Source organism: Castor canadensis, chromosome 11 (genome assembly GCF_047511655.1).
Source record: "Castor canadensis chromosome 11, mCasCan1.hap1v2, whole genome shotgun sequence".
Classification (NCBI taxonomy): Eukaryota; Metazoa; Chordata; class Mammalia; order Rodentia; family Castoridae; genus Castor; species Castor canadensis.
Window position 1 is genome coordinate 24,332,575 of NC_133396.1, and position 15,637 is coordinate 24,348,211.

General features: G+C 54.0%; 1 protein-coding gene across 5 annotated transcripts in view; it reads left to right on the plus strand.

Annotated features, from left to right (window-relative positions):
* Srcin1 (SRC kinase signaling inhibitor 1) overlaps positions 1 to 15,637 on the plus strand; it is a 73,071-nt gene that overhangs the window by 26,245 nt on the left and 31,189 nt on the right. For 4 of the 5 annotated variants that reach the window (XM_074045904.1, XM_074045907.1, XM_074045906.1 and 1 more), the window contains 3 exons: positions 2,889 to 3,190; positions 6,132 to 6,230; positions 12,961 to 12,984. In XM_074045904.1, the coding sequence (XP_073902005.1) occupies positions 2,889 to 3,190; positions 6,132 to 6,230; positions 12,961 to 12,984 (425 nt within the window). The remainder of the gene's footprint in view (positions 1 to 2,888; positions 3,191 to 6,131; positions 6,231 to 12,960; positions 12,985 to 15,637) is intronic. The other variant, XM_074045908.1, reaches the window with a different exon arrangement.

Here is a 15,637-nt window from a genome sequence, read left to right on the forward strand (position 1 = left end):
GTGAGCCCTGCCTTCAGGAGGCAGTGAGAGGCTCATTCCCGCTCCCCTCTCTGCTCAGACCTGCTCACCAGTCCCTCCTCCTGCCACCAGGAGGATTTATGAGACCGCAGTCCTAAACACAGCAACGCAGTGGAGTGCTTCCATTTTGTCCTCACCTGCTTTGGCAGCTGGGATTTCTCCCAGTCTGGAAAAGCTTGGGGTGACTCCCTGGGACCCCACAGCCACTGCCTGATTCAGACTGGTACTCAGTTTGCCCCACCCTAGACATGACAAGATCTCCCATGGAGGTAGGGAAGGAGGGCTGGCATGGACGGGCAGAGGAGAGGGTGAGGAGCTCTTCTGGGACCAGGAAGGAAGCAGCTGGAAGATAGAATTTGGACACCTGTCCTAACAGCAGCCATCTGTGTTCACAGCCCTAGGAGGGCAGACTAGCTTGACTGCTGGCACAAGGGGAGTTGTCCTAGTTTGGCAGGGCGAGGGCTGGACCCCAGAGCAAGGCCATGGACAAAATGTAGAAGGCCTAGGTGAAGAGAAGGCTCTGGAGGGTCCAAGGCCCTTGGCCTTGAAGGTCTCCTCCTGCTCAGACCTCCAGCTGGTGGCAAGGGTGGGCAAAGGCAGAAGGAGGTCAGGGTCACGGGAAGTAGCCCTCTGACTTTGGGGCTATTTCTCCAGTATCCAGAGTGCCCCTGGCCTTCTCTAGGATGTATTATTCAAGTGCTTCCTTTCAGCCGCACTTATGGGCCACCCTGGCTTGCAACAAGCTATCCAGGATCAGGGACAGTGCTCTCAGGAAGATGGCCCTGGTCAGTGGCATCTTCCCCAATTTCCTCCCTATCAGAGAACTGCTTGCACTATATCAACTCAATGTCGTTTTTGTTAATTCAACTCACTTTAAGTTTAAATACATTTATCTAAGAGGAATCCTTATCTCACTGCCATCCCAAGGAGCAATATCCATGAAACCATGGATGACCTTCTCACTGGGATTTGTTCTAATCCTTGTGAAAATAGAGATATAATTATTAAAATAGAAAACAATGTTCCTCTCAAAGTCATCTCTGTATCTGGACCTCACTTTGGGGAGCACAGCAGAGGATAGTTACTATAAGTAGAGGGATAAAGGATGCCTGGAGGGTGGAGGGAGTGACCCTAGGCCCCCAGCTGTGGTGGGAGACCAGTAGGTAAAGTCCACACATTGTGGTGCATGGTGCTTGGTCAGTCAATGCCTTTCTGCTCAAGAAATAATCGTCATCCTCAAGAGAAGATAACTGGGGTCAAATGGAGCCTCAACCACTCATGTTGGACTTGTCACTGAGCTTCTGAGCCTTGGCAGCCATTTTTCAGCCATATCTGAGATGGGGACCACATTTCAGAAATGTGGAGTGTTGGGGGCTTTTAGGTCATGGTGATGGTGGTGGTAGAGGCGGGGCGGGGCTGGGGGGGAGACGCAAATAACTGCTGCTCTTGGTGTCCATAGACCAGGGAGATGTGTGTGTGTGTGTGTGTGTATGTGTGTGTGTGTGTGTTGGTGGCAGGGTAGCTGTTCTTGAAATGTGGCTGAGTCTCCTCTTTCCTACTGTGGTTGAACAGGGGCTGACTGTGGCCTGGCAGCAGTCCTGATAAACAGTGGTTATGTGGAGGGGGCGGTGCTGGGGACTCAGCCTCATCTCCTTTTGCCCATTCAACCCTCGAAGGATCCCCTAGGGTATGGGGCATGAGGGTGGCAGCTGGCTGACAGGATCTGATGCCCCAGTCCTAGGCTATACTTGGGGGATTGCCACTCTGAGTCTGGTGGATGGTGGGGCTGTGGGTGTGCTCTGGAGACTGCTTGTCTCCCACAAGGGGTGACTTCTGGAGAAGAGGGTAGGCAAATCTACCTACCCTACCCATAAATTCCTGTTTTATGCCCAGAAATAGGGCTGAGGAAGGCCTCTAGCCAGGCCTCCACCCCTCAGGAAGGGAGGGTACCATTTGGCTAAAGGGCAGGGAATAGCAGGGCTAGGCCTGGGGAGGCCAGAAGCAGGGGGGTTGGCATTTGGGGAGGAATTCAGAGTTTTGCATGGGGAACCCCCGGCCTTCTCTTTTTTTCCTTCCTGCTTTTGTATTGTCCTTTGTCCCCTGTGTGTCTCTTATGAATCTTGAGCCTGCCTATGTGTTGGGAGGAGAGATTGAGGAAGGGGAGGAAAGGGTGGGGAAAGGAGGAGGGGGAATGAGCTGTTCTGTTTGCTTTCTTTCCCCTTTAAGTTTGTCACAAATCCATCTCTCACTGTCCTCTTTGTACCTAGCCTCTCCTGTTTGTCCATCTGTCTGTCTCTGGGGAGGGAGGGAAAGAGAGTTCCTCTGCCCCAGACCCTGGTCCTCTATCCTTGTCATAAGCCCTAGACAAACCCCAGCTTGAGGATCCTAGACCTGTGGATCTGAGGGAAGAGGCTAGGGCGCCCAGCTTCTTAGAGGATGATCTAGAACCAGTGCAAGCTCCACCCCTCCCTTCAGGAAGCATCTAAAGGACAGCTCCCCTCCCCAGCTAGAGAGGTGTTCAGGACACCTTCCTCCACCTTTGTTTTCACACACGCCCCTTGGTCTCCAAGGCAGCACCACCTGCAGTCATTAGGGCCCCAAACCCACGGAGAAAAAGCAAGCCCCCTACTGGTCTGCTTCCCACCCCACCCTTGGGCCCCTAGGTGAGATTTTCATCCCACCCCATCTACCTTTTTGCCTCCTTTCATCCCCAAGTGGGGAGTGGGGACCCCAGAGGCTTCTCTACCCGCTCAGGCCCGCCCCACCCCACCCCACCCCACCCACCCCACCCCAAGGGACCTCTTGTGGGGGATGGGCAGCCCCATGCCCTGCAACACCTTGACCCTTCGCGCCCCTCTCCCTTCCCGCAGATCCAGAGCGGAGCAGCCCCCCCATGCTGTCTGCGGACGATGCCGAGTACCCGCGGGAGTACCGGACCCTGGGGGGCGGGGGCGGCGGGGGCAGCGGGGGCCGGCGCTTCTCCAACGTGGGGCTGGTGCACACGTCTGAGCGGCGGCACACGGTGATAGCCGCCCAGAGCCTGGAGGCCCTCAGCGGACTCCAGAAGGCGGATGCGGACCGCAAGCGCGATGCCTTCATGGACCACCTGAAGAGCAAGTACCCTCAGCACGCCCTGGCCCTTCGAGGCCAGCAGGACAGGATGCGAGAGCAGGTGAGTGGGAGTTCGCCGTGGGCTGGGTGCTGCGGGCAGGGGAGGCATCTGAGCCAGAGCGGGGAGTGGGGAGTTGGGGAGCTGGCTCTCCCCAGGGCAGTGGTCCTGGTTATTCTTTTCTGGAGCCTGGGGGTAGGGCTCTGGTCTTGGAATTTGGAGCATGGGGTTGAGCAGAGGTTGTTTGGGCAGAAGGGCAGGAAGGTGTGCCTGGAATCCAAAGGAGTGGCTGGGAGGAAGGGAAGGGACAGTTTTGGGGACTGACCTGCTGAGCCTGAGGTGTGTACTCAGCAGTAGCATTGGGATGCTTGGTTATGGCACCTCTGTGAAACTGGTCCTTAAGAGGTCGGTCTTCAGAAGCTTCAGTAGGCTAGATCCATGTGTTCCCAATCCTTGTAAGAAGGGGGCCAGAACTGTGGGCCTGTCCTCTATAACCCACCCCCAAGACTCGCTGTGTGACTTTGAGCTGGAGGCCTCCTCTCTGTGCCTTGGTTCTCTCCTGCCACCAGGAAGGCTTTGAGAAGAGTTAGAACCTCAGCCTCAGACCAAGACCTGTCTCCTTCCAGATGGGGTGGGTGCTTTCTGGTCAATCTCCTCCAGATCCCTGCGCTCCTGAATGCGTCTCTCCACCCAAGTATGAGCTACTCTTTTGTGAGAAAGTTCTTGCTGTCTTGGAACTAGTATTCTGCCCTCAGTCTTTCATTGGGGAGGTGCCTTGTGGGTCACTTCTGCGGCTCAGGCATTGTCCCCTCTGGGAGACGGGACCAAGGGATAGTGACACATCCCATGAGCATACTGGGGTGTCAGGCCCTGCTCCCTTTTCCAGGCACTAGTGGGGATCTGTCGCTTCAGGGACATTGGGATATTTCTGGTACCTTGTCTGCCCCTAATATTACCTCCAGTTACTTGTGGCTTTGCCTTTTCCCAGCTCCAGAGGCCTCCTGGGAGTAGGGTCCTGGTCAGGATGAGGAAGAGTTGCATTTGGGCGTGTGTCCCTGGTTCTCAGAGAGCCCCCTTCAATGGGATCCCCTCTCCCTCCCCGGGTTCTTTGGCTTGGGAGTGGGACTTGGTCATTTGTCGTCAAACATCATCCATTCTGTCCAGCTAGGAACATTTGTCAGCAATGCCTCTAGCTGGGAAGAAAGAATGCTTAAACTTTGTATAAAGGACACAGTATACTGGGAAGGCATTTAGAGAAAGTACATCAGGGCTGGCAGAGTGGCTCAAGTGGTAGAGAGCCTGCCTAGTGACAGTGAGGCCCTGAATTCAAACTCCAGTACCACACACACACAGAAAGAAAAGCAAGCATAGAGGAAAGGCATCAAGTGGCAAGCTTGCTGAGGGAAGGCTTCCTGGAGGAGGAGGTAACTACACTTATTAGAAAGATGAAAGGGATTGAATAGGCAGAGGAAGAGAGTGTTGCTTTAGGAGGTGGAGGAGGTGCAGCATGAGCTCAGGCCTAAGTTGGTTTTGGAAATGGCACAGGGTCCCCCTTTACTGGTGTGGAAGATTGGGGAGATGTGTGGGGCCAGGCTGACAATATGGGGCCAGTCAGAGATGGATGGGAGGCAGGAACTGAGACTAAGCAAGGTTTTTGCTGCTTGGATCTAGGAGGCCATGACAGAAAAAACTAGGTGACAGGGAGATGTTGGTGCCTCAGAGAGAAACCAGAGCGGGAGGAGGGAAGTGTAGAGAGGTGGGGGAGGGGTGTAAGGAGAGGAGTTGAGTGGATGGGGCCTTCACAGGGACCCCATTGGGCACCAGATGTAGTTGTGGACTTCAGAGGGACTACCTGAGAGGAAACCTGAGCAGTTGAGGCAGATATGGAAGTGGGACCATGGGACCAGGGACAAAAGAGTCATCCAGGCCAAATGGAGTCTGAAAAGGGAAGGGGGACCAGAAACTTGCCTCCTTGGGAAAAGGAGAAAAATCCCTGAAGGAGGAGTTTGCAGGAAGGCAAACTGCACTTCAGAAGTTCAAATGGATAGGGAAACAGCCATAGGGACCAGGCAGGAACTGTGGATCCAGTTGGGGCTGAGAGTTCATATGTCATGAAGTAATGGTCAACTCAGGAGTTATGGAGACTGGGGGTGGTGAGGAACCAGAGCTATCCGGAGAGGTTTAGCTGGAAAAAGCTGATAACAGTGAGGGCAGCAGTTTCAAAGGGTGACAGGCCCTGGGAGGGAAGATGGGGCCATCTTCCTCATAGGCAGCTGGTGTGCTCCCTGACTTGAGAAGGATGACTGGTAAATACTCAGTAAGTACTCAGCAAATACTTAGGGAGTAAATGCAAACACAGCCGCTCATGAGTTCATTCCTTTCCTCTGCCATGCACCCATTTGGTCCCTCAGAGGGTAAGGGGCAGGGCCAGCGTGAGGTCATTGCCATGGAGTGGCCAATGCCATAGCGTGACTCTGGCTTGGCAAATAGTTGAGTGAGGGAGGAGTGGCTGACTGAGAGAGGAATGAATCTAGGGGTCAGGGGGCCATGGGGAACAAATAAATTCTGGGAGGATTAGGGTGAGTGTCCTTGGGATAGGAGAAGGAAGTCACTTGCATCAATATGGCAGGGAAGAAAGATGTGCTGTTGCAGTAGAGACAACTGGGGTGAGGCCACTCCTGCCCAGTGGGTCCCATGTCTGTGAGGTTGGAGGGGCATCCACAGTGAGGAGCAGCTCTCAGGGAAGCAGGGAGGAGCCAGAGGTCAGGATTTCGAGACTTCTGGTGGAAAAGGCTCTACCCTGTCTGAGAGGAGAGAGAAACATCCAGAAACAGACCTGGGGCTCTGGTTAGAGATCCAGCCAATATTGAGGGACCCAACACCCCTCTGCCGTGTGAGTCCAGTGCCAAGGCTTGCCCCAGGAATGCCCCTCCCTGCCCTGTCCCAGCCCTAGCGGCTCCTGCCCGCTCCCCCTAATGGGGTGTCCCCCGCTTCACACACACAGGTTGGCGGCTGGACCGTGGACCCTGTGTGCCTCCTCAGCTCCCTCTGCTCCCACCTCCATGGCGACTCCGCCCCCTCCGGGGCTGGCCAGCCGGCCCAGGTGAGTCATCCACCTCCACCACCACCCCAAACCCATGGTGGAGCTTGACTTTGGGGAGGCTTTTTTTTTTTTTTCAAGATGGGGGAATATTCAGAATTTTTATTTTGCATCCCTTTCTCTTTTACATAGGAGCCCCCCATTTTCAGGAGACTTCGATGCACTGTACTCACATCTCCCCTGATTGTCTAGTCCTTACCACTACTTTTTTAGGGATGTTATTCAGGATTAAAAAAAAATAATAAGTCTCTCCTTCAAACAGGAGAACCCTGTCTTGCTCCATGGGTTTTCAGGAGCCTCTTATTCTTTACCCCACTAAGATCATCTTAATCCCCTATTCACACCCTACTCTTCCATTTCTGAACAGAGCCAACCTTTCCCTGATTTCTGACCAGGAAGTTCTGCATGATGTCTCTCTCCCATCCTTCTTGCTATGTTCAAGGTTTAATCTCAAATTTTTTAAGAGGACTTAGGCGTTTAGCCATTGGTTCTGAACTTATTTCCCTGTTCCTCAGCAAGCCTCAGTTTCTCTGATGGAAAGATGGATCTCAATATAGACAGGGGCACATATATGGTGCTAAGTTGCTGGTCTCTCAGCTCAAGACATTGCCAGGGAAGAAAAATAGGCATGTGAGGCCCAAGTGGGGAGGAGGGACCAGGGAGTCAGAGTTGAATGGGAAAGGCACAGTCCAGGAAGGTCTCAACTTGAAGATGTCTAGCTGTACGTGCATGTGGGGGAGCAGTAGCAATGAATCCAGAGGGTGAAAGGGGTCCAGTTCCCCACACACCTATGTGTGAAAAGGCTTGACTTTTTCAAGGAAAATTAAATGAAAGGCAGTTGTGAACTGGGCATAACTAAAGTCTAGCAACAGATTGGCACACTTGGCGTCATTCACAGGGCATTGAGCCCACTTCTTTTCCAGCTCTCAGCTTCATCTTGGCTGAACTTGGAGAACAGGGATATGTCTGCCCCCAAGGCTGGATGGCAAGTTGGAAGGACTTGTCTTGAGTGACCAAGTATGTTTTGGAAACCAAACTGTGGTTGAACAGGTGATGGGGCAGAGGACAAGCATGGTCCAGAAGAAAGGTTCCAGGTGCCTGGAGTCCTCCAGATGTCCTCCCCAGATGGAGTGTCTTGGGATTAGGCTAGGGTTGGGGTGATGGGCAGGAGTGAGGTTGGACTCCCTGAGCTCTGATGTCCTTAGGGTCTGTTCACTTCTGGAATCTGCTGATGGAGCAAAGAGGAGAGCTTGAGGGGATCTTCACTCTAGGGGTTTGTAATTATCCAGGAAAGTGGTTGTGTGCACGATCTTGTCACCACTTCATACTTAGAGCTTAACATACTCCTTGCCCCCAGGAATAAATATGAGTTTCCTTTCTGTAAAGTGCAGGCCCAGAGGCGTTCAGCAAAGGGCCAGAGTCACACAGCAGGGCAGGATCAGAGCCTTCAAAGAAACCTGCATCCTAAGGCTCCCAGACTCAGCTGGGGACTAAGTCATGGAAGGATTAAAAGGGCAAAGGTGTACCGCTGAGACCCTAGTGAAGGGAGGCCGCGGGCTCAGAACGGGGCCGTAGGTCAGACCTTTGGGGAGGGGGACAGTGAAGAGGACCCTGGGAAGAATGAGAGGTTAGACCAAGCCACAGCCCCTCCCCCCCGCTTCCACGAGGCTGTCTAACCTCCCTCCCTCCTGCTGCAACCCGAGTCCTGGGCGGCGGGCAGGCATATCGGGTGACCGCGGCGACGCAGCCACCAGCCTCCGCCGCTCCTCGGCGGGGCTGCGCCGGCGGGGCCGCGCCGGGGAGGGGGCCGAGAGAGGGGATGTGCACGGCCGCGCGCCGCGCCGCGCCAGGTGGAGTCGCGGTTACCGGGGCGACCGGGGCCCGGGCCGGCTCGGCGGCAGCGGCGGCTCTCGCATTGCAGCAAAGGGCACCGGCGGCGGCGGCGGCGGCGGCGACGGCTGCGGAGGCGGCCGGGGGAGGGGAGAGTCCGGGCGGGTGGGCGTAGGGGGCTGCCCGCCCTGCCCCGCCCGACGCAGGACCTGGGGTTGGGGGGGGCCCCCCGCGCATACACCTGTAGCCACAGGTAAGGGGGACGGCTGTGGGAGCTCTGATCGCCGCCTCGAGTTCGGCGGGGGCAGGGACACGGAGATGGGGGTTCGGCCCCGCAGTACCTGGGGGCGGTACAGGGCTTGGGTCGCGCAGCCGTTGCGGGTTCCCGATCTTTGAGGAACGCCCCTTCCCGCTCCCCACTGCATTGGGTGCCTTCCACGTGGGCCGGCCCCCACCCCAAAATGCGGCAGGCGCCCCCTCCTCTCAGCCTCGCAAAGTCATGACCTTCCCCGGGTGCGCTCTCGCCCCCGGCGCCCGCCAAGCGGCTCCCGCAGCACATCCCCCTCCCCCACACACTCAGCGTCGGGCAGGGGTAGGAGGTGGGGTGCAGATCCCCACACACGGGGCGGGGGTCGTGCGTGTGCGTGGCGGTGGCAGGCTGGCGCCCGCGGGGGTGCATTGCGTAGCCCCAGGCTGGGGGCGGCTGTTTACGTGAACTCGTGTTCACGGGAGTTGAGAGGTGGGTGTGTGCGCCGGGCACACGGACTCAGGGATTAAGGAGCTGGGGGTGCAGATCGATCCATTGGCTGTCCTTCCTCCCTGGAAGATGCCTGGTCGGCCTCGAGGTCAAGGAGGGGTCACACACTCACCTAGCCCACAGGGGACGTCGACTCAGGGGAGGAGAGCGACCTCAAGTTGGCTGGGCGGAGGCAACGATGGGGCTCGGTCCTACCCCTCCCAGAGCTCGGATGGCCAGGAGGGTCAGCTGCAAAGGGCGGGAGGAAGCCCAAGACTAGAGGCCAGGGAGGGGGAGAGCAAGAGGTGTTAATTCCTCAACCCCTGGCAGGGGGAAAAACTGTTTTCTCTAATCACCACGGAGTTAGTTTGCTTCCCTGAGTCTCTGGAGAAGTCCCCTCCCCCATGAATGACAGTCTTGTCCCGAGGGATGGTTGACTTCCATATTATCCTCTTAGCACCCACTCATGTTGCCCCAGCTCCTGCAAGACTCTGGCACAGGTGGCCCCTGGCAGGGTCTCTCCTGCTCAACTCCTTATTTGTCTTCTCCCAGACTTCTGGGAAGGCCAGCTTCTCTCTGAGTGTGGGGGAGGGTCATAGCTTGGCCTTGGTGTTGAGGTTTTTGCTGGGGTGGCAGCCACACCCCTCCAGGGCCCTCCTGCCTTCTGCCCTCCTTCCAGGGGCTTTCTGGTGCTGGGGATTCCCAGAGAATAGGCCCAGAAGGCTGAGCAGGCTGAGTGCCAGGAGATGGAGATGGAGGGAATGGGGCCAGGCTGAGTATTCAGAGCCACCTCCTCTACTGTGGGCTGGTCCTACTTTGTTGGCATTTATTCATTGCCTCCTATTTGTTGAGGACATGCTACATACCAGGCACTATGTTGGGCACAGCAGGAAGTGACAACCAGGAAAAAGGGACTGGAAGTTGGGTGGGGAGTGACTTGGGAGCCATCCCCTTAGAGAATAGGGGAGGAGCCTCTGCTCTCAATCACCCAGGGCTGTCCCATGGGGTAACACCTGGAAAGAGAGAGGATTGGATGGTCTCTCCCCAGAGGCCTCTTCCCACTGCAGTGTTGTCCACCCCCTCTCCCAAGGACTGTGAGTTGCCAGCAAACCATGTGCCTCATTCCTGGTGGGACCAGTTGAAAAAGGATCATTCTCCCCACTTTTTGGAGGGAGGATAGGAGGCAAGATTCACTTCAAAGACGCTCAGCAATTCAGAACCAGAAGTCTCAGGATTTGTTCATAGCATCACTCATTCATCCAAGTTCATTGTATACAAATGCACTTCCTCTTCCTTCTGTACTCTTTTCCTAGGGTTAGGCTGACTTTTCTTGGGGGCATTGATGCCACCCATCCTCTCCCTTAGGCTTGCTTGTGACCTGTCCCTTCCAGGGGACTTAGCTGTTGATGTGTGCAGGCTTAAGATCCCCCAGAGAAAGGGGAGGGGGGCGCGGAGCAGGCCCACGTTGAAGGCATAGCGCTGAGTGACTGTAGTCAATCCCTGCCCCCTCTCTTTCTCCCAGGGACAGGAAGTAGGTCCTAGTCATCTGCTCAAGGTACCCTAAGTCCATTGTGCTGACACTGGTGTCAGCGTTCCAGGTGGAACATTTTCTTTTTTAATTCAAGAGGTCATGTCTCTAAAACATGATGTCTGGGACATCATAGTCATGGGATAGTGGCTAAAGTGGCCAGAGGCACCCGGACCTCAGCTAGTAGAATGAAGGAGAGGCTATGAGTGTGTGGTACTTTGTGTGTGTTTTTACAGCGGGAGTGTGTGTGTGTGTGAACAAGTATTCATGTTGTTGTCTGACTGTGCTCTGCGGTATGCTGAAGGTGGGTGTGAATGGTCCCCGTGCCTCTGCATTCTGTGACTTGGGTGTACTGCCTGTGAGTGTATGTGATCCAATCAGGGTCCTGGGGACAAAGGTGTGCATGAGTAGGGTGGACTCTGAATGGACTTCTCTGAGTAGTTTGTTTCTGAGGGTGTTTCTCATGGCTTCTCTCTCCTTGCAGTGTGTCTTGGTGGGTGTGTTTTGTTGGTCTAGGTGTGTTTGTGACATCTTTATCTAAGGATGTACCTGAGAGTTTGGGCATCTCTGTGTGGAAGGAAGCCTGAGTGTTTCAGGGAGCTGTGGATAGCCCCTGTATCTGCAGCCTGTGCCTGATGTGGTGGTGGAGGTGGGTGAGGGGCATGAGGCCTCCTCTGCAGAGTCGTCCATCACTCTGGGTCTGCAGACCTGACTTTCATCCTAAACCTTCCAGTGCCCTCAGCCTGCCTCTGCTGCTCCTATGTGTTCACTCCCTCTGCTTCCCCTCCCTTCCAAGACCACAGTAACTGTGGCTTGAGCCTATTCCCCTGGCTCTTCCCTCAACACCCGTGGACATACCCTGACCCCTGTGGGGGTGGCCTGTGTCCATGGATTATTCTAGGCATTAGCTAGGTACATGGCTTGCTGTCTCCTTCCTTTGCCTGCTATGTGACTGTTTTTTCATCTTTTGTAGCCAGTGCTGGACGGAGAGAGATGGGGAATTGTAACTCAGGTGAGGGTGGTACTGGCAAGGCAACTTTTTTTCTTTTTGGTGGCACTGGAGTTTGAATTCAGTGTCTCATACTTGCTAGGCAGGCGTTCTTATGGCTTGAGCCACTCTGCCAGCCAGCCCTCCACCCTGCCTTTTTTTCCCCCAGTACTGGAGTTTGAACTCAGAGCCTTGCATTTGCTAGGCAGGTGCTCTACCACTTGAGTCATGCCCTCAGCCCCAAGGCAATTTTTTATCCCAGCTCTAGCCTTGTGTCACCCCCACCCCAAAGGGCTGCCTCAGTTAGACCTCTATCCAACCATACCCCTCCTCAGCCTCTCTCCAAATCCTCCCCACCATGAAAGCATTTGGGTGGCACAAACACCTGAACTTGCTGTCCTTTCCCCTTCAGGGACCCTCATTGTCCCTCTCCTCTGCCAGTGGCTCCAAGGCCTAGGGAATCTTGTCTGCTTGTGCCAGGCACCCCAGGGCCCAAGCCATCTGCTCCACTGTTGTCCTGCTGAGGCTGGCACCGGTCAGCAGGGTGCCTTCAGCTTTGCCAAAAGCCAGCCCGTTCTCAGGACTGCTCCCTCTTTGTCACTAGCCATCTGGAAGGGCCTTCTGGTCTCTAGGGAAGGCAGAGAGACCCCAGGTTACTGTGAATAAGGAGGAATCTCAGGCCCCCCATGTGAGGAGGGATGCAAAGAACCCTTCTTCGTCATCTATCCAGCCCCAGGCACTCCCCAGGCCTCCAGACAACTCTCTTTGTTGTCCACAGCTCCCCATCTACTGCCCAGTGCTAGGGGGCCACTAACATCTGTCCACTTTTCTCCACAAACCCATCGTGGCACACAGGTCTGCTTGCCCTGGCCTTGACCTTAGCTACCCTCTTTCATTCCCTGCCCTCAGTCCTCCTGGCGTTCCATGCTGATCCCACTCTGCTCCATTCACTATCTTCTGCTTGCCCATGCAGTGAAGTCGGTGCACTTAATTCTTAGCATTAAAGCCCACTCACATCCCACCTGAGCCCCTTTGCAGCCTAACCTGCCACTTCCCAGGCTGCAACCCCATTGAACTGGACTGTGCACTGTTCCCTCACACAATCTCTGCCTGTTTGCCCCTGGGTGTTCTGCCATGTTGTCCCTTCCCCCTTAGCATGACTTTCTTCCCAACCTCCAGCTGGTCAGATTTTAAGACCCAGCTCAAATGGCATCTTTTCTAGGAAAAAAAGATGGCTCAAATGCCATCTTTTCTAGGAAAATGTCCCCTGGCCTGCCACAAACAGGTGCTTTCTCTCTGACCTTACAACCTATATGTATCTTTGCTCCTCTTTTAACTGTCTCACAGATTCTCTGTATCATGGTCATCTGTACCTTTTCATAATTGTAGCTCTCTGAGGGCAGTTATTATACCTAGAATGTGGCTTATAAACATCTGGGATGTTCTTTCCTGCCCACCAGCAGATCTGTAGCCTGCCCGTCCTGGGTGCATCAGGGTGTTCAGGTCTCAGTAGAGAATGGGATGTACTGCATTACTTCCTTCCTGCTTCTGGGAAGATGGAGGACCATGTCCCATGGCTGAGTACTGAGCTCCAAGGGTCTCTAACCTGCTCCCGCTCCCTCATAACCATCTCTTCTCTTATTTCCATCAGCAGCCAAACTACTGGAGTTTCAAGGTCAGTGTGTGATGCTTCTGCTCCCATGACAATTGCATGTGCTGCCCTCCCTTGCCCCTCCCCTGCACATGCTTTGCACCGGGGTGTGCCATGTGTGTCCGCACAGGCCCCCTCTGATGTGGGAGGTGGGCCTGGGGCTGCCGGCTGTGGCTGCTGCTTTGGGAGAGTCTGGGTTTGCCTGCCACGGGCTTTAGATCCAGAATGAGAGTTTGGCCACCCCTGCTGGAGGTCTAGGCTAGAGATAGATGCTCAGTTCACAGGCTTCCCCAGCGTACCAGGGACATTCTGGAATGGAAAGGGCTTCCTGACATTTCCTCCATCCCAGAGAGACTGCTGGATGGAGCAGGGACCTGGACTCATGATTTCATTGTGAGACCTGTTCCTTGAATTTAAATTTCATCTCCCAGAGAGGCCTTGCTCCATGTGGGGAACTGCTGGTCATTGCCAGGCAAGGCACTCACAGCCCTGCACTCTTAAACCTGATGTCCAAGTAGAGGGCTAAGCTCAGGTGTAGGGGTCTTCCTGCCTCATCTGGAGAGCTTGGATTATCCAGAGCTGGAGAGCGGTCTCTCCTTTCCCAAGACATCCTGCTGATCCATGGGGAAACACCCTTGGGCACCTCATCCATCTTTCCCAGCACCCAGTTCTAAAGCCAGGTGAAATAAGACTGCTGCTTGTTTCCTGGAGTCCCATGCACCATGACAGGCCACTATCCAGACTCCCTAAGTGTCCTGTTTGCATTAATTCTGGTAGTAGTAAATTCATAGGCCTGCTGGATGTGGTGGTGTACATCTATAATCCTGGATACTTGGGATTGTGGTCCAGGGCTGCCCCAGAGCAAAAGCACAAGACCCTGTTTAAAAATAATTAAAGCAAAAAGGCTGGGGGTATGGCTCAAGTGGTAGAGTTCTTGTCTGGCAAGTGTGAAGCCCTGAATTCAACCCCACACACACACAAAAGGGATACTAACTAGCTTGGTGACCTGAGGCAACTTTCATAATCCTTTGGGCCTTGGTTTCTCCTCTGTAAAGTAGATCAATGTCTACATCACTGAGTTATAAAGACAGAAAAGATGAGAAAATGTATGTCCTAGGCAGTGTCTGCTTATAGCGAACCTTACCTGGTAGCTAACCTCATTAGCTATCCAAGTCATGAGTTCTAATCTGATTCTAACACCTGGATACAGAATCACCTTAGGAACCTATAAAAAGTCTTGATTCCCAGGCCTCAACCTGAAGAGATTCTGACTTAGTGAATAATGGGGTACTAGAAGAATGTAAAAACTCCAAGATGCTTCTGCCCCAGTGTAGACAGCCTTTAGAACCTCAGATCCTGGACAGTGCTCATTGCCTCCCATAGCAACCTCTTTCTTGTTTTTAGAGAGCTCTGCTTGAATCACTGTTTTGTTTTCTTGCCATCTCCCTAGTGGTTGGGAAGTCCTTCTAGATGTCTCACTTTCCTCTGCTCTGTTGTCTCAGCCCAGGGACGGAGATGAGTGCTAACAGGTTTTCCCTCTTCTCAGGAGGGCTGTGTGTACAGCCTGTGAGAATGGAAGGGTGCCCATGGGGCCAGGATGGAGGCAGGAGCAGGTGGAGAAGGGGATGTGGCCATCATCCCTCCCAGGGCTTCTGCTTCCACAGTCAACCATCTCTAGGGTCTCTGCCCCCTTCATTCTGCTCATCCTATCCTCTCCCTGACATCTCACTTGTCCCTCCCGCCCTGGCCCAGTGGCCACCCTCTGGCTAGCTGCTAGCTTCTGCATTTCTGCCTCATTCTGTAGCCCCTCATCCACCTCAGCCTAGCAACCACTGACCTTTCAGTTGCCTGGCAACCCCATGCCCACCAGCCCAGCCCTGGCTCCCTACACTGCTGCGGAGCTCCCCATGTGTGGCATCATTGCTGCTGAGAGAGGGGCACAGGCTGGTTCTGGTTGCCAGCCTAGAGGTGAACCACAGGGTGTAAGTCTGGGCCCCTGCACAAGGTCCCTCCCATTTGGGCCCAGTTCCTACATTGCCTCCCTCCTTCCAAGACCTGTGCCCACCCACTTAGTCAAGGCATTGTGCTTGTGGATGGGAGCCCTTGATGACCTCAAACCCAGGCTTTCATGTCCCAAGCCCTCAAGGCCACCTTGGGATCAGCTGGGCACACTGCCCATCAGAGGAAGATGCCGTCTTTTCCAGAGTGCTAATCCAATTGGAACATTAAATGAAGTTAATAGGAAAATGAAGATTAACTGACAGTTAATCAGGATTTGGGGAAAGAGGGAGCTGGAGAGGAAAATAAATTATTCCTTTTTAGAGATACTTTCATTGTCTTTTTAATTATGAAAGTGATATATATATATATATATATATATATATATATGTATTTTTTTCTTTGTGGGATTGGAGTTTGAACTCAGGGCTTCACATGTGTAAAGCAGGTACTCTACCACTTGAGCCACACTTCCAGTCTTAAAAATGATATATTCTGACTGTACAAAAAATTCACTCAGTTTCATAAAGAAATATATAAAGTGAAAAAAGAAAGTTCTCTCAGCTGGGTGCTGGTGGCTCATATCTACACCTAGCTACTCAGGAGGCAGGAATCAGGAGAATCAGGACTCAAAGCCAGCCCCAGGCAAGTAGTTTGCCCAGCACCAAAAAAAGACTGG